General features: G+C 41.7%; 2 protein-coding genes and 1 pseudogene across 65 annotated transcripts in view; all 3 read left to right on the forward strand.

The window, feature by feature from the left end:
• Window positions 1-2,330, forward strand: part of LOC110494448 (endothelin-converting enzyme 1) — a 42,180-nt gene extending 39,850 nt beyond the window's left edge. For 12 of the 15 annotated variants that reach the window (XR_016488012.1, XR_016488011.1, XR_016488010.1 and 9 more), the window contains 4 exons: window positions 98-165; window positions 546-736; window positions 974-1,069; window positions 1,248-2,330. Coding sequence is in view for 9 of the 15 variants with exons in the window: in XM_090205915.1 (XP_090062041.1) it covers window positions 98-165; window positions 546-736; window positions 974-1,069; window positions 1,248-1,424 (532 nt within the window). In the remaining 6 variants the exon portion in view is untranslated. Of the gene's footprint in view, window positions 1-97; window positions 166-285; window positions 377-545; window positions 737-973; window positions 1,070-1,247 lie in introns of those variants that run through there. The other 3 variants (XR_016488009.1, XR_005037056.2, XM_021569496.3) reach the window with 3 other exon arrangements.
• LOC118940544 (U1 spliceosomal RNA) lies at window positions 307-460 on the forward strand (annotated as a pseudogene).
• Window positions 2,331-3,799: 1,469 nt separating the features above from the next.
• Window positions 3,800-23,015, forward strand: part of LOC110494450 (eukaryotic translation initiation factor 4 gamma 3) — a 76,002-nt gene continuing 56,786 nt past the window's right edge. For 45 of the 50 annotated variants that reach the window (XM_090205871.1, XM_036950503.2, XM_090205872.1 and 42 more), the window contains exon 1: window positions 3,851-4,443. In XM_090205871.1, the coding sequence (XP_090061997.1) occupies window positions 4,280-4,443 (164 nt within the window). In that variant the 5' untranslated portion in view covers window positions 3,851-4,279. Of the gene's footprint in view, window positions 4,444-23,015 lie in introns of all 50 variants that reach the window. The other 5 variants (XM_090205884.1, XM_090205897.1, XM_090205899.1 and 2 more) reach the window with 2 other exon arrangements.

The following is a 23,015-nucleotide window of genomic DNA, read 5'->3' on the forward strand; positions in this document are numbered from 1 at the left end:
TTGAGTGTCTTCACATAGCTCAGAATGTAATTGTTTTGTTATAACATGCTTTTATTTACTTGAAAGGATTTTGTTAAACTGTTGAATACATTTCCAGGGCCCTGAACTTTGGGGGGATTGGTGTAGTTATGGGACATGAGTTGACACATGCTTTTGATGACCAAGGTAAGACTTTGTATTTTCATATAAGTTGTAGTGTGTTAACTCTTGTTACTTTATATGGGAGACTCAGAATAAAATGTTGTGACTATAGAAGTTTGGTAAAAACTAAGACTCTCTTTTTAGAAATATAGCTAGGCTGTACACTTACAGTACCTGGCAGGGGAGACACCTTGATCACGAAGGAGGTTCACACCCAGGGCGAGGTTTGGCCATTGCACTCTGGATGAGCTGATCCCTCGAATTCTCTACTGCATAATTTGTGGTAGTGGGGGACTGTGTCCGCACTCATACACCCCATAAGCATCCCACCAATCAAACATATGGCACATTATGATTTCAAATTAGGTCTCCCGTTCTGAAGCATATTTTGCTTTATGTTAAAGGGAGGGAGTACGACAAGGATGGGAACCTCCGCTCCTGGTGGAAGAACTCATCTGTGGAGGCCTTTAAGAAGCAGACCCAGTGTATGGTGGAGCAGTACAGTAACTACAGCATCAACAAGGAAGCCCTTAATGGAAAACACACCTTGGGAGAGAACATAGCTGACAATGGTGGCCTGAAGGCTGCCTACAAGGTTTGTATGATGGGGAGGTGTTTAGGGTGGGCTAAGGGGAAAGTAGACTTGACAATTCAATTTACAAGCACACATACAGTAAATGTGCAGACGTTTCAGAATCATCAATGTAAAATACAGTATTTGGAACGTTTGAGGGCAAGAAAGATATTTTTTTATTTTTTTTATTTCAAACATCCTCTCGCCATAGAGAACAAATGCATGCTGCCTGTAACATGATCCTTGTCTGCTTTGAAGGCTTACGTGAACTGGATTGCAAAGAATGGAGAGGAGGCCACTCTGCCTGCCCTAGGGATGACTAATCATCAGTTATTTTTTGTTGGATTTGCCCAGGTTTGTGCCACTTACAGTATCTCCATGTCTGTGGCAAATTTAGTAATGCATTCTCTAGCATGCCCGCCTTCAACATTATGTATTAATTTGAATGACCTATTACATTGATAATGTAAATGAAGGATTATTCACTCTAAAGTCCTTAATAATGTGTGTCTGTGCTTCCTGCTATGTGTAGGTATGGTGCTCAGTTCGAACTCCGGAAAGCTCGCATGAGGGCATCATCACAGATCCACACAGTCCTTCAAGATTTCGAGTTATTGGCACCATCTCCAATTCCCATGAGTTCTCCAAGCACTTTGGCTGCAAGGCAGATGCTCCCATGAACCCTAAACACAAGTGTAAGCTTTGGTGATGCCTAGCTACACATAGGTAGGTCTGGCAGGTGGCCAAATGGACACTGGGGACATGGCGCAAAAATAGATGCAGTGGTAAAGTCTCTAAGGAAGGAGAGTACTGGTCTCGATACCACTGAAAATCCAGCTGTCTTACCCACTACACTTCTCAGTGTCCTTAATGAGATGAGGACTGAAGCTGAGCCAGATCCATCTCTCTTCATAAAGAAAATTTGTTATAGAAATCAGCCTCTCTTTCCTCAATGGAACTCTGAAAATGTGCCTTCGTGTTCACTTAATGGAGGGACAATTTTAACACTGGAAACCAAAGGAATGGTTATAAAAAGGAGAACACTAATGGGAACTTCTCTCAATCAGATTTTATGAAGTTGTCATATGCATTATAGTGATATTTATTTGTTGTTTGTATCAGTTATATCAACCCACCTCTGCTGTCTTCAGTTACTATATATTTCTTGACTGCAAAAGAAAATGACGAGTTGCAATTCCTGGATTTGAATTGAGATATAATCCAGAGGAAACGGTCAATCACATCTACAGTATAATACAAGTTACTGTCATAAGTGGATTGTAAAAGCCATATTTTATTATTGCACATGATTGATAAGCCCAATGTGTAGGCCTAGCTTGTTTCTGCATCAACAAAAGCTAACACTGATTTGGGTTAATGTCTCCAGTGTATGCAGTAGTGGTGTTGTTAGAAAGTGACCCTCACATAATTGGTAAATGCCTGATATAAGAGACATATTTAAACAAATATTCATTCAGAGCATCATGAAACTCAGGGATGTACTGTTTAACCTTTATTTAACAATGCAAGTACTGAAAAAAATATAAACGCAGCATGTAAAGTGTTGGTCCCATTTTTTTTTTTTTACAAGCTGAATTAAAAGATCCCAGAAATATTCCATATGCACAAAAAGCTTTTCCTTCAAATGTTGAGCATAAATTTGTTTACATCCCTGTTAGTTAGCAATTCTCTGTTACCAAGATAATCCATCCACCTGACAGGTGAGGCATATCAATTTAAATGTTTTATTTTACCTTTTATTTAACTAGGCAAGTCAGTTAAGAACAAATTCTTATTTTCAATGACGGCCGAGGAACAGCCTTGTTCAGGGGCAGAACGACAGATTTGTACCTTGTCAGCTAGGGGATTCGATCTTGCAACCTTTCGGTTTCTAGTCCAACACTCTAACCACTAGGCAACGCTGCTGCCCCAAGATGGTGATTAAACCGCATGATCTTTACACAGGTGCACCTTGTGCTGGGGACAATGAAAGGCCACTCTAAAATGTGCAGCTTTGTCACAGATGCCAAGTTTTGAGGGAGCATGCTGACTGCAGGAATGTCCAACAGAGCTGTTGCCAGAGAATTGGATGTTAATTTCTCTACCATAAGCTGCCTCAATGTCATTTTAGAGAATTTGGCAGTCCATCCAACAATCGCAGATCATGTGTAACCATGCCAACCCAGGACCTCCACGTCCAGCTTCTTCACCTGAGGGGAGTGGGATATGTATGTCTGTAATAAAGCCCTTTTGTGGGGAAAAACTCATTCTGATTGGTTGGGTGGGCCTGGTTCCTAAGTGGATGAGCCTTTGCCCACCCATGGCTGTGCCCCTGCCCAGTCATGTCAAATCCATAAATTAGGGCCTAATTTATTTATTTCAATTGACTGATTTCCTTCTATGAACTGTTACTCCGTAAAATCTTTTAAAGTGTTGATTGTTGCGTGGATATTTTTGTTCAGTATATTAACCATTGAACAAGTCACGTAACAAACCTAGTTTTACCGTTCTGTGTCTGGTCATACATGACTTCTCTGTGACGTTACTTCTCTAATTGTTCTTATCTCATAGAAATGGTGTCACCATTCTTTTGTATGACCCATCTATTTCGATGGCCCATCTGAGGCTTCATAACGACACCTTTAACGTAATGATGAGCCTCCGTTGTATTCCAAAACAATAAAAGTAAATTAATAGTGGTTATCAACGCTAGATGTCGCTGCACACAAACAATATAGTACCGAGTACAGTACGATCTAATACAAACTTCACTTCTGCCTTCTGGCAGTAAATACACCATCGGTCCATCATTATGTGTACAGATGACTGTACTTGAACCTGATTACATTTTTATATATTGAGTGAGTGGTTCTTGAGAATGACCCCATACATACAGCAGGAGTTTATTTTACACACACACACTTCAAGACAGCCACTACAGTTAAAATAATAAATAACATTCATTCTTTAAAAAAAATATAAAGCGTAGTTATTTAGAACAAAAATAATGCAGTACTCAATATACATGAATGTAGGCCTATGTGCCAGTCAGTATAGGTAATTGGCCACATGAATGCAACAAATGAGCGTCATTTTCGATAGCTGTAGTTAAGACGTACATACCCGTAATTGGACGAGAATAGCCGAATCATCTGTCCTACCGGACTGGAAGCGGCCGGAACGCCATGTTGACGAAGTCTCCCATCTCCGTGGAAAAAATGATTATAGAAAAATCAGTCGTTGAAAACAAATGTTAAATTATCGAAGGAGAAAAGACGCCGGTGATAGTGTTCGGAAGAACTGAAACGGATCTGCAGAGGTCCCGGGCGGGCAAGGGAGGCAAACCTCCCACCGTCCCCATGAATAGCACCACAGACCCGAACAGCGACTTTCCATGAAAAAAAGCTATTCTGAGTTGCTATAATAGCTAGCTAGCCCTAGTGTCGGCTAAAGGATTTGCGGCCTGTTTCAATCATATTCAACGCTTGCTATATTTATGAAAGCTAGATATATTTTGTATCAGTATTTATTAGTGTATTGTTTTCCTTGGTTTGTTTTTTTGCAATGAGTTTGCCGGCGAAAATAGTCCCAAAACCTGCCACTGTCGCAGTAAGTGGACCTGGAACTGGCCCGTCTCCGTCGAGCCAACTGCGGGCTACCCTGACCTCGGTGTCTTTACCGTCGGGAGCCCCAGGCGCTCCTCAACTGAACACCTTGCCTCCTCCTCAGTATCCTTCATTGACAAGAATACCCCTGCCATCTCTTGGTCAGGTATTCGGGGGAGAAACATTTAGGTAATGTATTGGTGAGCGGTTGGGTGCGGGTCAATGACTGATGTTTTGAAGAATAGGGAGGATACATTTAGCTTGTTAGTTAGTTAGCTTACGTTAGCTAGCTAACATATTACTATAGTTGTTTGACAATCTGCTCAAATGGCTAGCTAGTCAAATTCGCTAAACTGCAGATAATTTTGTTGGCCAATGCATTTTAACTGTTGTGCTTGTGGGGATCAGAAAAGCTGGCCATCTAGACACAATTTCACGAGTTGGCGTAACGTTAGCTAGCTAACTCTAGAAGGCCACCTCACCGGCTTTGTTCAATTTACCGGTAGCTAGCTAACTAGTCAGCCACATTCATATTAGCAGCTGTAGACTCATAACTAGCAAATCCGGCTAACATATTGGCTAACTATTTTATTCGGGTCAGGCAGTATTTTGTAAGAGGGTTTGGGTGGACTAGATTTTGTAGCAATCAAAACGTAAATTGTTAATCATCCTAAAACTATATTATTGCTACCTCGTATGTAAACTAGCTGGGTACAGTAGTAACCTAGCTAACTAAGTTGGGCCTTCTCCCCGGTATCCATAAAAGGAATGCTAACTGTCGTTATTTAGCTAGCTAGCTAGGCCGTAGTTAAACCGGGTAGTAGATGGCAACCGGTGCCACACCGGTATACCCATATTGACACGGTAGTGACGCCACATACATATTTGCTGGTAGCTACGTTATCAACTGTATTAACGTTACAGTGTAATGCATTTGATCCAGTATGGGTTTACCGGTATTCCTATTTTATTTGGGGTTATGCATGTATCATGATTGTATGAATGACATTCAGTAAGCCTATGTCAATTCACTGCGTATCTGTTTTTTTAAACAGAAATTGATCAAGAGCATTTTCCTCACTTCAGAAACCTCTTGTCCCTGTGAACACTTTTGATCCCAGCCAATGGAATTGTTCTGCCAAATTGGATCTCCTAACAAAGTGCCTTGCTTGATTTGTATGAACTTTGTGAATATCAACTTTGAATCTTAATTCATTTGATCCGGCCATTTAAAGTTAGGATCTAGTGGCTTTTTATGATTTAAAACGTTATTGTTTTGATCTAATGTCCAGTCATAATGGAAGTATTGTCTCCTGAGTGCTAGTCTTTGAGTCTTATCATCTTCGATGGTGCAGCCTCCGACCAAAAGTTTTAGAGGATGCCCTCTTGGCCGCAAGGACAAAATGTTGCTGTTTGAAAGCACATTTCCTGCAATTCTACACATTTAGCCTTGAGGCAGAGAACATTTTCCAGTTTTAAAGTAAATTTCCTGCAATTCTACACATTTTGCCATAGCATAAGAACACGGCATAAGCTATCCGAGTGACTTAAAAATAACAAAATCAATGCAAAGGCATTTCTTCAAGTTGTGAAAGGACTATTAGAAAATCCATAAGAACAGTTAAATTGCATACATTAATCACCACTTCATCCATGCTTAATAACATTAACAACGTTACAGGCTTCTAAAGGAATCTGCCACAGTGATAGCGAGTCAGCTGACTCATATCCTCAACCTGTTAATCTCAATTGGGGAAATCCCATGTCAATAGAAAACGGCTTATATAACACCAAGTCGGGATAGATCGGATGTGGCCAACTACAGTCCAGTATCAGTTCTTTGTGCTCTCTCCAAAGTGTTGTAAAGGCTGGTGCAGACACGGGTGGCCAACTATTTCTCACTCAACGGCCTATTTACAGCCTATCAACGCTGCTTTAGAAAGATACACATCTACAGCAGTGCAAAAGGTTGTGGAGGACATCAAGTCGGCTTGTAACAGCCAGGTCACAGCAGCGCTCTTCTTGGATCTGTAGGAAGCTTTTGACACTACACCAAACCACACTCCAGAAGAAGCCCTGCCTGACAGCACTGCAATCAAGTGATTCACATCATACTTAAGGGGAGAAGTCAGTACAAACTGCAGAGCACGCAATTAGCCCAGGTACCTGTGGTGAATGGAGTCCCACAAGGGAATGTGCTTGGATCCCTGCTGTTCTGCATTTACATAAATGACTTTCCATCACTGCTGGAGAAATGCTGCATACATAATTGCAGATGAGACAATCCTATACTACTCAGCAAATACACCAGGGAGTGTGAGGAGGCAGTGTCAAACGACATCAACAGGGAAGCGTCTTAGTTCGCTAATAACAAGCTCTCCCTACACCCTCATAAGACCAAGGAAATGCTGTTTGGCATCCCACAAAAGATGAGACGCAGCCAAATCTATTACAATAACACAGACAAAAAACGTACAAACAAGTAAACTGCTTAAAGTACCTGGGGAAGAAGTTGGACCCACACCTACACTGGAATGAACATGCTGGCCTGGTCCCTGTGACCAGGCCAGCATGTTCATTCCAGTGTAGGTGTGGGTCCAACTTCTTCCCCAGGTACTTTAAGCAGTTTACTTGTTTGTACGTTTTTTGTCTGTCTGGGCTTGGCGCTCTAAAAAGGTAAAGGGACTTTGTCTCCAAGGGCAGCCTCCTGACAATCTACTACCACCATGATAACTCACCTGGACAACTGTGCCACGGTATGGCTTCCCACCCTACATCAGTGCAATAAGACAGGTTTTAACCAGCTACAGGGTATCATCAACAGGGCTGCTCGTATCATGACTGGGAATTCACGGAGGGAACACATAAAGACAAAAGTTTTTCTGCAAAAATCTGGAATCAAACCACCGACGGACAGTATCCATTATAACACCCTAGTGATTGTTTTCAAGGCGACAGCACAAACTGGCTGAATACATGTCAGACCAGTTCAGGTGGGAGTCTTCACCCATCCTCCGGGGGTGCACCAGAGCAGCAGCCAAAGCTTATGACCAATGGGACCTGCATCTGCTGGCACAACCATGGCCTTCCAAGGCAGTCTGCAGTTCTTTGGACCATTGCTCTAGAACAAGTTGGACTTATCCACACAACAGCTAGCTAGCATGTCCACCATCAAAAGAGCTTCATACAAATCTAGACTGATGTAATGTGAGTGTGGTTTTGTATGTATGCTCTATATTCTTCTGTGTATGGTGCTTTTATCTAGACAACTTTATGTGATGTGTATACTGAGTTAACAAAACATGAGACTGGCCAGGTGAATCCAGATGAAAGCTATGATCCCTTATTGATGTCACTTGTTAAATCTGCTTTTATAAGTGTAGATGAAGGGGAGGTGATGTGTTAAAGACGGATTTTAAAGTAATGAGACAATTTAGATATGGATTGTGTATGTGTGCAATTCAGAAGTGAATGGGCAAGGCAAAAGATTTGCAGTGCATTCGGAAAGGATTCAGACCCCTTGACTTTTTCTACATTTTGTTACGTTAGACTTATTCTTAAATGGTTTCAATTGTTTTTTTTACCCCTCAATACCACACAATACCCCATAATGACAAAGTGAAAATACTTTTTTAGATATTTTTGCAAATATATTAAATATACAGATGAAGTCGGAAGTTTACATACACTTCGATTGGAATCATAACTCATTTTTCAACCACTCCGCACATTTCTTGTTAACAAACTATAGTTTTGATAAGTAAGTTAGGACATCTACTGTGTGCACGACAAGTCATTTTTCCAATAATTGTTTAGACAGATTATTTCACTTAATTCACTGTATCACAATTCCAGTGGGTCAGACGTTTACATACACTAAGTTGACTGTGCCTTTAAACAGCTTGGAAAATTCCCGAAAATGATGTCATGGCTTTAGAAGCTTCTGATAGGCTAATTGACATAATTTGAGTCAATTGGAAGTGTACCTATGGCTGTATTTCAAGGCCTACCTTCAAAAATTGTAGACCACCAAGTCTGGTTCATCCTTGGGAACAATTTCCAAACGTTTGAAGGTACCACATTCATCTGTACAAACAATAGCACACAAGTATAAACACCATGGGACCACGCAGCCGTCATACAGCTCAGGAAGGAGACACGTTCTGTCTCCTAGAGATGAATGTACTTTGGTGCGAAAAGTGCTAATCAATCACAGAACAACAGCAAAGGACCTTGTGAAGATGCTGGAGGAAACAGTTACAAAAGTATCCATAACCACAGTAAAACGAGTCCTCTATCGACTTAACCTGAAAGGCCGCTCAGCAAGGAAGAAGCCAGTGCTCCATAACCTCCATAAAAAAGCCAGACTACGGTTTGCAACTGCACATGGGGACAAAGATTGTACTTTTTGGACAAATTTTCTCTGGTCTGATGAAATAGAACTGTTTGGCCATAATGACCATCGTTATGTTTGGAGGAAAAATGGGGATGCTTGCAAGCCGAAGAATACACCACCCCAACCGTGAAGCACGGGGGTGGCATCATCATGTTGTGGGGGTGCTTTGCTGCAGGAGGGACTGGCGCGCTATACAAAATAGATGGCATCATGAGGGAGAAAAATTATGTGGATGGAAAATTGTGGATATATTGAAGCAACATCTCAAGACATCAGTCAGGAAGTTAAAGCTTGGTCGCAAATGGGTCTTCCAGATGGAAAATGACCCCAAGCATACTTTGAAAGATGTGGCAAAATGGCTTCAGGACAACAAAGTCAAGGTATTGGAGTGGCCACCACAAAGCCCTGACCTCAATCCTATAGAAAATATGTGGGCAGAACTGAAAAAGCGTGTGCGAGCACCTTACTCAGTTACACCAGCTCTGTCAGGAGGAATGGGCCAAAATTCACCCAACTTATTTTGGGAAGTTTGGAAGGCTACCTGAAACGTTTGACCCAAGTTAAACAATTTAAAGGCAACCCACTTGGAATGCGATGAAAGAAATAAAAGCTGAAATAAATAATTCTCTCTACTATTATTCTGACATTTTACTTTCTTAAAATAAAGTGGTGATCCTAACTGACCTTTGACGGGTCATTGTTACTAGGATTAAATGTCAGGAAATGTGAAACTGAGTTTAAATGTATTTGGCTAAGGTTTATGTAAACTTCTGACTTTAACTGTAAACAACACCTTATTTACGTAGGTATTCAGACCCGTATGTAAATTAGCTAGCATACACGGACCTTTGCTTACATGTTGCTATGATTTAAAACCGTTAACAGCAGTATAGGCCAAAAAGTATATTTTATACACATTTTCGACACTGCATCCATATGCGCACATTGTGACATTGTTTACAAGTTTGCTATTTTAATGTGTAATGTGGGGATATAATTTCTCTCATTCACTTCCATTACTCAATGCCCCAAAAGTGTGTAGGGTGTTCGCTCAATGCTCGAATGAAATATGGGTAATTTCAAGAGGGTGCTCCAAAATGTATGTCTAAACCTTGTTTTCTGTAGCCTATGTCATTATGAATCACATACAATTAATTATTCATTAGATTGTTCTTTACAATATTGCAACCTTAATATGCTTGTACTTAATTGTTGCTTAAATAAGAACATTAGTTTGTTGTAATGGTTGCAAGTTTAGACCGCGCCTCTCTTGGTTGTATCTCTTCCATATTTCCGTGTTAGAAGGTGGTAACATTTGGAGGAGTTTCTGTGATTTGGACCAATCAAAATCAACTTGATACTCGTCTTTTTCATCTCCAGATCCGTGGCTTTTTATTCCTCTAACCCCAGTCAATCAATGTTGAGGGGCCCCTTTCTATTGCAATTTAAAGGGGAAGACTAAAAACCTCGCAATGGAAACTGGAACAGATTGTTTTTCCACGGAGGGGTCAGATATTGAAATTCAGTCTGTTAGCTTTGTTAAATTATATATACACATCTATATACAGTACCAGTTTAAAGTTTGGACACCTACAAATTCAAGGGTTTTTATTTATTTTACTTTATTTTCGACATTGTAGAATAATAGTGAAGACACACTAAGTGTTAAACAAATCTAAATATATTTTAGATTCTTCAAAGTAGCCACCCTTTGCCTTGATGACGGCTTTGCACACTGCATTCTTTCAACCAGCCTCACCTGGAATGCTTTTCCAAGTCTTGAAGGAATTCCCACTAATGCTGAACACTTTGTTGGCTGCTTTTTCTTCTCTCTACGGTCCAACTCATCCCAAACCATCTCAATTGGATTTCAGTCGGGTGCTTGTGGAGGCCAGGTCATCTGATGCAGCAGTCCATCACTCTCCTTATTGGTCAAATAGCCCTTACACAGCCTGGAGGTGTGTTGGGTCATTGTCCTGTTGAAAAACAAATGATAGTCCAACTAAGCGTGAACAAGATGGGATGGCTAATTGCTGCAGAATGCTGTGGTAGCCATGCTGGTTAAGTGTGCCTTGAATTCTAAATAAATCACTGACAGTGTCACCAGCAAAGCAGCATTACATCACCACCTCCATGCTTCATGGTGGGAACCACACATGCATAGATCATCTGTTCACCAAGTGGGTGGCTACTTTGAATAATCTTTAATGTTTTTTTGGTACTACATGATTCCATATGTGTTATTTCATACTTTTGATGTCTTTTCTACAATGTAGAAAATAGTAAAAATAAAAACCCTTGAATGAGGTGTCCAAACTTCTGAATTTATTTCATTTAACTAGGCACGTCAGTTAAGAACAAATTCTTATTTACGACAGCCTAAAGGACAGCCAATTGACGGATTTCCTTATGAATTGTAAATCAGTAAAATCTGAAATTTTTGTGTATTGCGTTATAATTCTCTGTGTGTGAAGTTTACGTACACCTTAGCCAAATACATTTGAACTCAGTTTTTCACAATTCCTGACATCTAATCCTAGTAAAAATTCCCTGTCTTAGGTCAGTTAGGATCAACACTTTATTTTAAGAATGTGAAATGTCATAATAGTAGAGAATTATTTCTTTCAGCTTTTATTTCTTTCATCACATTCCCAGTGGCGGTTTTGGAGCAGTGGCTTCTTCCTTGCTGAGCGGCCTTTCAGGTTATGTCAATATAGGACTCGTTTTTACTGTGGATATAGAGACTTTTGTACCTGTTTCCTCCAGAATCTCTTCACAAGGTCCTTTGCTGTTGTTCTGGGATTGATTTGCACTTTTCGCACCAAAGTACGTTCATCTCTAGGAGACAGAACGCGTCTCATTCCTGAGTGGTATGACAGCTGCGAGGTCCCATGGTGTTTATACTTGCGTACTATTGTTGGTACCTTCAGGCGTTTGGAAATTGCTCCCAAGGATGAACCAGACTTGTGGAGGTCTACAATTTTTGAAGGTAGGCCTTGAAATACATCCACAGGTACACCTCCAATTGACTCAAATTATGTCAATTAGCCTATCAGAAGCTTCTAAAGCCATGACATTTTCTGAAATTTTCCATGCTGTTAACTTAGTGTATGTAAACTTCTGATCCACTGGAATTGTGATAGTGAAATTATCTGTCTGTAAACAATTGTTGTAAAAATGACTTAAACTATAGTTTGTTAACAAGACATTTGTGGAGTGGTTGAAAAACAAGTTTTATTGACTCCAACCTAAGTGTATGTAAACTTCCGACTTCAACTGTATAAAGTGCCTTCGGAAAGTATTCAGACCCCTTGACCTTCTCCACATTTTGTTACGTTACAGCCTTATTCTAAAATTGATTTAAATAGATTTTTGCCCTCATCAATACACACACACACAATACCCCATATTGACTTTTATTTATTTGAATGTATTAAAAATAAAACACTGAAATCACATTTTACTTAAGTATTCAGGCCCTTTACTCAGTATTTTGAACCACCTTTGGCAGTGATTACAGCCTTTGGATATGACGCTACAAGCTCGGCGCACCTATATTTGGGGAGTTTCTCCCATTCTTCTCTGTAGACCCTCTCAAGCTCTGTCAGGTTGGATGGGGAGCATCACTGTACAGTTAGTCTCTCCAGAGATGTTTGAGTCCGGGCTCTGGCTAGGCCACTCAAGAACATTCAGAGACTTGTCTCAAAGCCACACCTGCGTTGTCTTGGTTGTTGTCCTGTTGGAAGGTGAACCTTCGCCTCAGTCAGGTTCTGAGCGCTCTGGAGCAGGTTTTGATCAAGGATCTCTCTGTACTTTGCTCCGTTCATCTTTCCCTCGATTCTGACTAGTCTCCCAGTCCCTGCCACCGAAAAACATCCCCACAGCATGATGTTGCCACCATGCTTCACCGTAGGGTTGGTGCTAGGTTTCCTCCAGAAGCTACGCTACGAATTCAGGAGTTCAAGAGTTCAATCTTGGTTTCATCAGACCAGATAATCTTGTTTCTCATGGTCTGAGTCTCTTTAGGTGCCTTTTGTCAAACTCCAAGCGGGCTGTCATGTGCCTTTCTGAGGAGTGACTTCCGTCTGGCCACTTTACCGAAAAGGCCTGATTTGGTGGAGTGCTTCAGAGATGGTTGTCATTCTGGAAGGTTCTCCCATCTCCACAGAGGAACTCTGGATCTCTGTCAGAGTGACCATCAGGTTTTTGGTCACCTCGCTGACCAAGGCCCTTCTCCCCTGATTACTTAGTTTGGCCGGGCGGCCGGCTCTAGGAAGAGTCTTGGTGGTTCCAAACTTCTTCCATTGAAGAATGATGAATGTCACTACTTTCTTGGATGCTGCAGAAATGTTTTGGTACCCTTTCCCAGATCTGGGCCTCGACACAATCCTGTCTCGGAGCTCTATGAACAATTCCTTCAACCTCATGGCTTGGTTTTGGCTCTGACATGCACTGTCAACTGTGACCTTTTATATAGACAGGTGTGTGCCCTTTCCAAACCATGTCCAAATAATTGAATTAACCACAGGTGGACTTCAATTAAGTTGTAGAGACATCTCAAGAATGATCACTGGAAATAGGATGCACCTGAGCTCAATTTCGAATCTGTTTTTGTAATTTTAACGATTAAACAAAAGAAAATGGCTGAATCTGTTTTCTATTTGTCATTGATTGGGTATTGTGTGTAGGTTGAGATTATTTTATTTTTATGAAATTGATGATTTCTTTCCAAATGGGAAGCTAATTCGGGAAGCAGGGATCTTTATCCAGGAGGGGATTGATTTGTCTTTGCTGTAACCAAGAAGCTTGATCTTGCAAGCTAACCAGTTTGCTATGAAGTTAGCCAACCAAATGCATAGCTGGAGCCCTGATGTTGAGAGAATGTATTAACTTAGTTATAAGCAGTGGCATAGCATGAGCTTTAAGGCACCCCAAAAAACAAAACAAATTGAAGGTATTGAACATTTCTAAATACCTCGGTATAATTTCTAAATACCTCTGATGGTTCTTACTAAACACAGGAGACTTCTCGTTAAAATTACAGTCAAGCATACATTTTCTCAAGAACCAACATCTGCTAAAGCGGTCTGAATAAGCTAACTTCCTATGCATTGTCAGTAGTAACTGTAGTGAGATGGCAGTCCCAGGCCATAGCAGACAGCGTCTTGAACCTTGTGTTTATTCAGTGCAGTGAGAACCTGGTCTGGTGGGACAGCGGAAAGGAGCACAGTGAAGGGGTGGTTTTGTGTCTGCACCATCTTGGCTGTCTCCAGTCACTTCCTGTTCCTCCACTCTGAACCCAGTGCACTCAGCCTCAGGTAGGCTATAGCTCCAGGCTGCTACAACTACAGACTGGAAGGGATCCTCAGGGTTAGTCACTGTGCTATTAGATGGGTAGAGGAGAAGATGCTGTAGTAAACTTAGCATATCAATTCTATAACAAAAGTAATTGTCTGATCCTTGTCATTGTAAAGTGTAATGAATTTTTAACTCTAGCAAGTGACTCCTTTTTCTCTGGGCATTCTGTTTTAGTCTGGTGATTCAGAAGGTCATTTGAGATTTTGTCCTGAATATGTTCTCACAGAACCACTTTTTAGGTGATCTAATTTGTCTGCAGAACAGTCAAGTCAGCAGAAAATCCGATTTGACTTTCTAACACTGAACTTCTCCCTTTCTTTTCTCTTATTCTATCAGCATGGTTCTCTCTCTCTCCCTCCTACATACACAGTCCGCACAAGTGGCTTTACATGATGATACAGGGACACGGTGGCTTTTCCCCCTTTGCTGGCTCTAAATGGGACTGGTCAGTGGAGGGTCTTGGCTACTGTACGTTCAAAGGCAAAATAGGGATCGGGATAGAGTGCCGGGTATTGCCTGTAGCAGTTGCCCCAAAATGATTGGTAATGAACTACTAGACTTGCAGAACCTGATGATCTGTATCAGAGCCTGGAAACCTGAACCTGTACTTGAGATGGGCGTAGGGGTTAGGTTACAGGTCTGGGCTGACCTGGCAGGAGGCAAAGGAGCAGAGTGACTTAGAGGGGTTGGTTTTTGTTAACATCCGTGTCTACTGAGCTGTGATAGGTGCCCTTCTATGCCCTTCACAGATCAGTGTTTTACATGTATGTAAAAAGGTTGTCTGGGGCAGACCATGGTTTCCCTTGCCTACTTTCACTGTGTTCTGTCTGCTGCATCAAAACATGACATGTTTTCTAATGAAGTTGTAGCCTAGGTTGCTAAAGCTCACTTGTTATCCAGTCCCTATTGGCCACATGTAGCAATGAGCTGATTACCTGGCTGTGCATAATTGTACAGACATTAATTTTCTCTCATCTGATCCCTTGGTCTTTTGTAACTCTAATAGATGACATATTTTCATCCGCTCTCGCTGCAGAAACTAAATGAAGCTCAGACTAATTACTAATTAGTGTGGTCAGCAACTCATGGCTGTAGCTGGTGCTTGCAGGGTTGAATGGGGGGTGCCAGTTAGTGCTGGTACAATTACAGTTAACCTTGTAACTGACGGTTATGGTTGAAGACCGTCATGAAAATAAAAATAACCCTCAGAACTGCAACACTACCGTTCAAAGTTTGGGGTCACTTAGAAATGTCCTTGTTTTTGAAAGAAAAGCACAAAAAAATCATTTTTTAATTACATAAAATTGATCAGAAATACAGTGTAGACACTAATGTTGTAAGTGACTATTGTAGCTGGAGTGGCTAATTTTTAATGGAATATCTATGTAGGCATACAGAGACCCATTATCAGCAACCATCACTCCTGTGTTCCAATGGCAGGTTGTGTTAGCTGATCCAAGTTGATCATTTTAAAAGACTAATTGATCATTAGAAAACCCTTTTGCAGTTATGTTAGCACAGCTGAAAACTGTTGTCCTGATAAAAGAAGCAATAAAACTGGCCTTTAGACTAGTTGAGTATCTGGAGCATCAGCATTTGTGGTTTTGATTACAGGTGCAAAATGGCCAGAAACAAAGACCTTACTTCTGAAACTTGTCCGTCTATTCTTGTTCTGAGAAATGAAGGATATTCCATGTGAGAAATTGCCAAGAAACTGAAGATATCTTACAATGCTGTGTACTACTCCCTTCACAGAACAGCGCAAACTGGCTCTAAACAGAATAGAAAGAGTGGGAGGCCCCGGTGCACAACTGAGCAAGAGGACAAGTACATTAGAGAGTCTGGTTTGAGAAACAGACACCTCACAAGGCCTCAACTGGCAGCTTCATTAAATAGTACCCGCAAAACACCAGTCTCAATGTCAACAGTGAAGAGGCGACTCCGGGATGCTGGCCTTCTAGGCAGAGTCTGTTTGGATGAACTCTCTACAACGTTTTGTTTCTTCTTGCTGAAACAAACAAGCAAGGTGTTGTAGCAAGCAAGTCTTCGGGGACTGCAGTCATTTGGCTGACCAGTAACCGTCATCTAAAATGTAATGACCATCACAGCCCTAGTGCCAGTGCCTCTGAGGGTAATATGTGGGTATGTATGTAATTATAAGGCCCAGTGGAATTGGGCTTGTATAACAAAATAGGGTAGCTAAAATAATATGGCCTTTGTTAACAGTTCAAATCAAATTGTATTGGTCACCTACATATGGTCAGCAGATGTTATTGCGAGTGTAGCGAAATGCTTATGTTTCTAGATCAGACATTACCTGTTAGTGCAGCAGTATCTATCTAACAATTCCACAACAAAACCTAATACACACAATCTAGTAAAGGAATGGGATGAGAATATATGTCTTAAATATATGGATGAGCAGTGACAGAGTGGCTAAGATGCAATAGATAGTGAAGGATACAGTATATACATATGAGATGAGTAATGCGAGATATATGTAAACATTCTTGAAGTGGCATTATTAAAGTGACTAGTGTTCCATTTATTTAAGTGGCAAATGATATCAAGTCTGTAGGTAGGCAGCCGCCTGTCTGTGCTAGTGGTGGCTGTTTTAACAATCTGATGGCCTTGAGATTGAAAAACCACTTCTATCTCTCAGTCCCAGCTGTGATGCACCTGTACTGACTTCGCCTTCTGGATGATAGTGGGGTGAACAGGTAGTGGCTCGGGTGGTTGTCGTTGATGATATTTTTTGCCTTCCTGTGACATCAGGTGTATGTATCCTGGAGGTAGGGCTGGGCGCTATACCATATTTAACTATATACCGGTATTTATGCACGAACCGGTTTGGGTTTTTACTTTACTTTCTATAACGGTATTTGAATGTTTGGTTTGTTAAATGTGATACGCTGTGTGTAAAGTCCATTTTTATAGTTTACTCCTCTACTTGAGTCATCCCTTTCCACACTCTATCTCCATGCTGCTTTCCACACAGACCTAGCCCCGCCCCCTGTCACTCAAGGAGCATTTGTTGTTGCTTGACCACGAGGCACTTGCGTTCAGTCTGCATGGTCACTGCAGCACATGCAACAATGTTGATGACAACGATGTTTCCACTTAGATCTTAATATAAATCCACATGAGTTCTATAATTACAATATTAGTTTGTTTCTTACATCTGCAAACAGCTAGTTTGTATTTTCTTAGCAAGTTAAGCTAAATTGTGTTAGCCACTAATGCTAATCGCTAGTCAGAGAAAACGTAGCTAGTTAATACAAATACTGTTCCACAAACAACATGCTGATTTATGCCTCCACCAGTATCTTCTAAATCAAAGAGGAAAAGGTGAAGCATGAGTATGTTGGCTATATGAATAGAGACTTAATGTAGCCAAAGATTATAGGGTCACCTAGGAAACACTGAACACCACTTTGGTTTTCACCCTGTCACAATAACTCGTCCATGGCATTTTCATTCGTTGTCATGTCAAACAACACTGTATTCAAAGTGCCCACTATTATTTATATTCTAGCTAGAATTATATTAAACATTATATTTCCATGATTCCAAAAGTTCACCCAAGTGTTTTGTTCTAAATTGCAATGGCAACATTTGGTTAAAAATAAGGCCAAGTATTTTTGCCCATATTGTGGCAGTGTGGAAATGATTGAAAATGAGTGCTGGTAATGCAGGAAATTATTTTCGTTTGAAGTTGAATTGAACAGTATAAAACAATCCGAATAGAGAAAGACCCATTGAAATAATTTAGAATATATGTGTTGCCACCCTAGGGTCACGCACTACTTATAAAGCAAATTTAGAACTTTTATTAATCAAAAACATAAAATACCGTCAAATTTGAAAAATACCATGCTATGATATTTTGGCCATATCGCCCAGCCCTACCTGGAGGACAGGTAGTTTGTAATGCATTGTGCAGACTGCACCACCCTCTGGAGAGCCCTGTGTTTGTGGGTGGTGCAGTTGCCGTACCAGGCGGGGATACAGCCCGACAGGCTGCTCTCAATTGTGCACCTGTGAAAGTTAGTGAGGGTTTTCGGTTCAAGTCAAATTTCTTCAGCCTCCTGAGGTTGAAGAGGCGCTGTTGTGCCTTCTTCACCACACTGTCTGTGTGTGTGGACCATTTCAGTTTGTCAGTGATATGTACAGTACACAGAGGAACTTAAAACCTTCCACCTTCTCCACTGCTGTCCCTTCGATGTTGATAGGGGGGTGCTCCCTTTGCTGTTTCCTGAAGTCCACGATCATCTCTTTTCAAATCAAATCAAATTGTATTTGTCACATACACATGGTTAGCAGATGTTAATGCGAGTGTAGCGAAATGCTTGTGCTTCTAGTTCCGACAATGCAGTAATAACCAACAAGTAATCTAGCTAACAATTCCAAAACTACTACCTTATAGACACAAGTGTAAGGGGATAAAGAATATGTACATAAAGATATATGAATGAGTGATGGTACAGAGCGGCATAGGCAAGATACAGTAGATGGTATTGAGTGCAGTATATACATATGAGATGAGTATGTAAACAAAGTGGCATAGTTAGTGGCTAGTGATACATGTATTACATAAAGATGCAGTAGATGATATAGAGTACAGTATATACACATACATATGCGATGAATAATGTAGGGTATGTAAACATTATATTAGGTAGCATTGTTTAAAGTGGCTAGTGATATATTTTACATTTCCCATCCATTCCCATTATTAAAGTGGCTGGAGTTGAGTCAGTGTGTTGGCAGCAGCCACTCAATGTTAGTGGTGGCTGTTTAACAGTCTGATGGCCTTGAGATAGAAGCTGTTTTTCAGTCTCTCGGTCCCAGCTTTGATGCACCTGTACTGACCTCGCCTTCTGGTTGATAGCGGGGTGAACAGGCAGTGGCTCGGGTGGTTGATGTCCTTGATGATCTTTATGGCCTTCCTGTGACATCGGGTGGTGTAGGTGTCCTGGAGGGCAGGTAGTTTGCCCCCGGTGATGCGTTGTGCAGACCTCACTACCCTCTGGAGAGCCTTACGGTTGTGGGCGGAGCAGTTGCCGTACCAGGCGGTGATACAGCCCGACAGGATGCTCTCGATTGTGCATCTGTAGAAGTTTGTGAGTGCTTTTGGTGACAAGCCGAATTTCTTCAGCCTCCTGAGGTTGAAGAGGCGCTGCTGCGCCTTCTTCACGATGCTGTCTGTGTGGGTGGACCAATTCAGTTTGTCTGTGATGTGTACGCCGAGGAACTTAAAACTTACTACCCTCCCCACTACTGTTCCATCGATGTGGATAGGGGGGTGTTCCCTCTACTGTTTCCTGAAGTCCACAATCATCTTTTGTTTAGCTGACATGGAGTGTGAGGTTATTTTCCTGACACCACACTCCGAGGGCTCTCACCTCCTCTCAGTAAGATGTCTCGTCGTTGTTGGTAGTCAAGCCTACCACTCATGTCGTCTGCAAACTTGATGATTGAATTGGAGGCATGCATGGCCACGCAGTCATGGGTGAACAGGGAGAACAGGAGAGGGCTGAGCACACACCCTTGTGGGGCCCCAGTGTTGAGGGTCAGAAAAGTGTTGACAGCAAATGTTGTTTCCAACCTTCACCATCTGGGGGTGACCCGTCAGGAAGTCCAGGACCCAATTGCACATGGCAGGGGTCTAGACCCAGGGTCTCAAGCTTAATGATCAGTTTGGAGGGTACTATGCTGTTGAATGCTGAGCTGTAGTCAATGAACAGCATTCTTACATAGTTATTCCTCTTGTCCAGATGCAATAGGGCAGTGTGATGGAGACTGCATCGTCTGTGAACCTATTGGGGCGGTAAGCAAATTGGAGTGGGTCTAGGGAGACAGGTAGGGTGGAGGTGATATGATCCTTGACTAGTCTCTCAAAGCACTTCATGATGACAGAAGTAGTCATTTAGTTCAGCTGCCTTAGCTTTCTTGGGAACAGGAACAATGGTGGCCATCTTGAAGCGTGTGTGGACAGCAGACTGGGATGGGGATTGATTATGTCCGTAAACACACCAGCCAGCTGGTCTGCACATGCTCTGAGGACGCAGCTAGGGATGCAGTCTGTGCCGGCAGCCCTGTGAGGGTTTTACTCACGTCGGCCACGGAGAAGGGGAGCCCAAAGTCTTTGGTAGCGGGCCCTTGTTGGTGGCACTGTATTGTCCTCAAAGCACTCAAAGAAGTTGTTTAATTTGTCTGGGAGCAAGACGTTTGTGACGGGGCTGGTTATCTTTCTGTAATTCGTGATTGTCTGTAGTCCCTGAAACGAACGTCTCGTGTTTGAGCCGTTGAATTGTGACTCCACTTTGTCTTTATACTGACGCTTTACTTGTTTGATTGCCTTACGGCGGGAATGACTACACTGTTTGTATTCGGCCTTGTTTCCAGTCTCCTTGCCATGATTAAATGCGGTGGTACATGCTTTCAGTTTTGTGCGAATGCTGCCAACAATCCACGGTTTCTGGTTAGGGAATGTTTTAATAGCCACATGGTACAACATCTCCTTTATACTTCCTTATAAACTCGCTCACCGAGTCATCATATGTCGTCAATGTTGTTCAATGTTGTTCCCTGAGGCTACCCGGAACATAATCCCAGTCCATGTGATCTTGATGCGTTGGATAGACTTAAGAACGGGCCCTTTCTGTTTTAGTTTCTGCCTATAGGAGGGGAGCAACAAAATGGAGTCATGGTCAGATTTTCCAAAAGGGGGGCGAGGGAGGGCCTTGTATGCATCGCGGAAGTTAAAGTAGCAGTGGTCGAGTGTGTTGCTCGTGTACTGCAATCGATATGCTGATAAAATTTAGGTAGCCTTGTTCTCAGATTTAGCTTTGTTAAAATTCCCAGCTCAATAAATGCTGCCTCCGGATATATGGTTTCCAGTTTGCATAGTCCAGTGAAGTTCCTTGATGGCCCTCCTCGTATCCACTTGCGGGAGGATATACACGGCCGTAACGATAACCAAGGAGAGTTCTCTTGGTAGAAAATACTGTCGGCATTTGATTGAGGAATTCTAGGTATGGTGAACAAAAGGACTTGCGTTATTGTGTATTGTTACAATTACACCATGAGTCGTTAATCATGAAACCATACACCCCTGCCCTTCTTCTTACCAGAGAGATGTTTGTTCCTGTTGGCGCAATGCACGGAAAATTCTATTGGCTGTACGGACTCCGACAACATGTCCCCAGCTAGCCATGTCTCCGTGAGACCGAGTATGTTACAATCCCGGATACCTCTTTTGAAAGCAACTCTTGCACTAATTTTGTCTACTTTGTTAACGGAATTTCAGCCGTAAGAAGTTAACGGGATCGATTTGACAACAGCCAGTGAAAGTGCAGGGCGCCAAATTCAAACAACAGAACTCTCATAATTAAAATTCCTCAAACATACAAGTATTATACACCATTTTAAAGATTCACTTGTTGTTAATCCCACCACAGTGTCCGATTTCAAAAAGGCTTTATGACGAAAGCATACCATGTGATTATGTTAGGTCAGCGCCTAGTCACAAAAAACAGCCATTTTCCAGCCAAAAAGTGGAGTCACAAAAAGCAGAAATACAGAGAAAATGAATCACTAACCTTTGATCTTCATCAGATGGCACTCATAGGACTTCATGTTACACAATACATGTATGTTACATAAAATAAACAAAATACTCTCTGTCGGCGCCATCTTCTTTCCCCTCCAGTTACCCTTTAGATTCAAGTCTAAGCCACGTTGCCTAATGCATCAATGGATTTACACTATTTAATGAATCATATTGTGGGGTTCGTAGCCTAGTGGTTAGAGCGTTGGACCAGTAACCGAAAGGTTGCTAGATCGACTCTCCGAGCTGACAAGGTAAAAACCTGTCGTTCTGCCCCTGAACAAGGCTGTTAACCCACTATTCCTAGGCCGTCATTGTAAATAAGAATTTGTTCTTAACTGACTTGCCTAGTTAAATAAAGGTTTAAATATATATATATTTATGTTGCACATGCGAAGGGATTTGGTTCGGCAATTCATCACTACATAGCAATTGCAGGACTCAGATCAAATTGTAATTCCAGTAAGAGTCATGTGGTCCCTCCTGCCAAATCCCTGGTGGTGTCAGCTGTCTCGTCTCATCTGATCATTTTACCATCTGCCGTTGCGTGGCCTGCTAACCTCTGACCCCTGGAGGAAACGTCCTTGCTGCTTGCGAATCAGATTCCCTTATTGTCACTACCTCCTTCCCTCCAGCCCCTCACACACACCACACAAGACCGCACCGCATCAGGATTCACTCCTGTCTGTTTTATCCCTAGACTGTAGCTACAGCCATCACCCTGCCCATGTTAAAGGTTAGTGAAGTCACACTCGCAGTAGGGATCTCCACGCAATACTTTTTTTTGGGGGGGGGGGGGGGGGCTTTATTTAGTAGCTCCAAGTGTTTTATTTTAATTTCATACTGTATTTTTTCTTCCACATAAGGGCTATTAATACCCTACGGAGACTGTAGCGCAGTGTCGTTTTTTTTGTCACAAAAGGGGTGGCTCCTTGTGCGCTGTGACATTCTCTGTACTCGGTACCACATGAAAAATGTAATGTGCCATATCATTCCTTGTATAGCCATGGGGGCATGGTTGTGTAGGCAATTAAACTTGCTTGGTTCCTTAATCTGATCTATAGGCTCTCTACATCAAAGTAACCTATTTTGCATTGATAAGTAAATATAATCTCAGCAACTATTCAAACAATAAACCAAACAACATTGTAGCCTTATTAGAATCTCCCCAAAAGGTATTTTGTTTAGAAGAAATAACTATTTATTCCAGGCTATTGGTAAAAACAACTGCGAGAGATGTGCTTTTTCTATGTGACCAAAATAGGATGACATTCTAGTTTTTAAATACATTGAAGTAGCGCACCAAATTGGCATAATGTTGTAGGTTTC

This window comes from Oncorhynchus mykiss, chromosome 17 (assembly GCF_057628025.1).
Source record: "Oncorhynchus mykiss isolate SJ-2025 chromosome 17, ASM5762802v1, whole genome shotgun sequence".
Classification (NCBI taxonomy): Eukaryota; Metazoa; Chordata; class Actinopteri; order Salmoniformes; family Salmonidae; genus Oncorhynchus; species Oncorhynchus mykiss.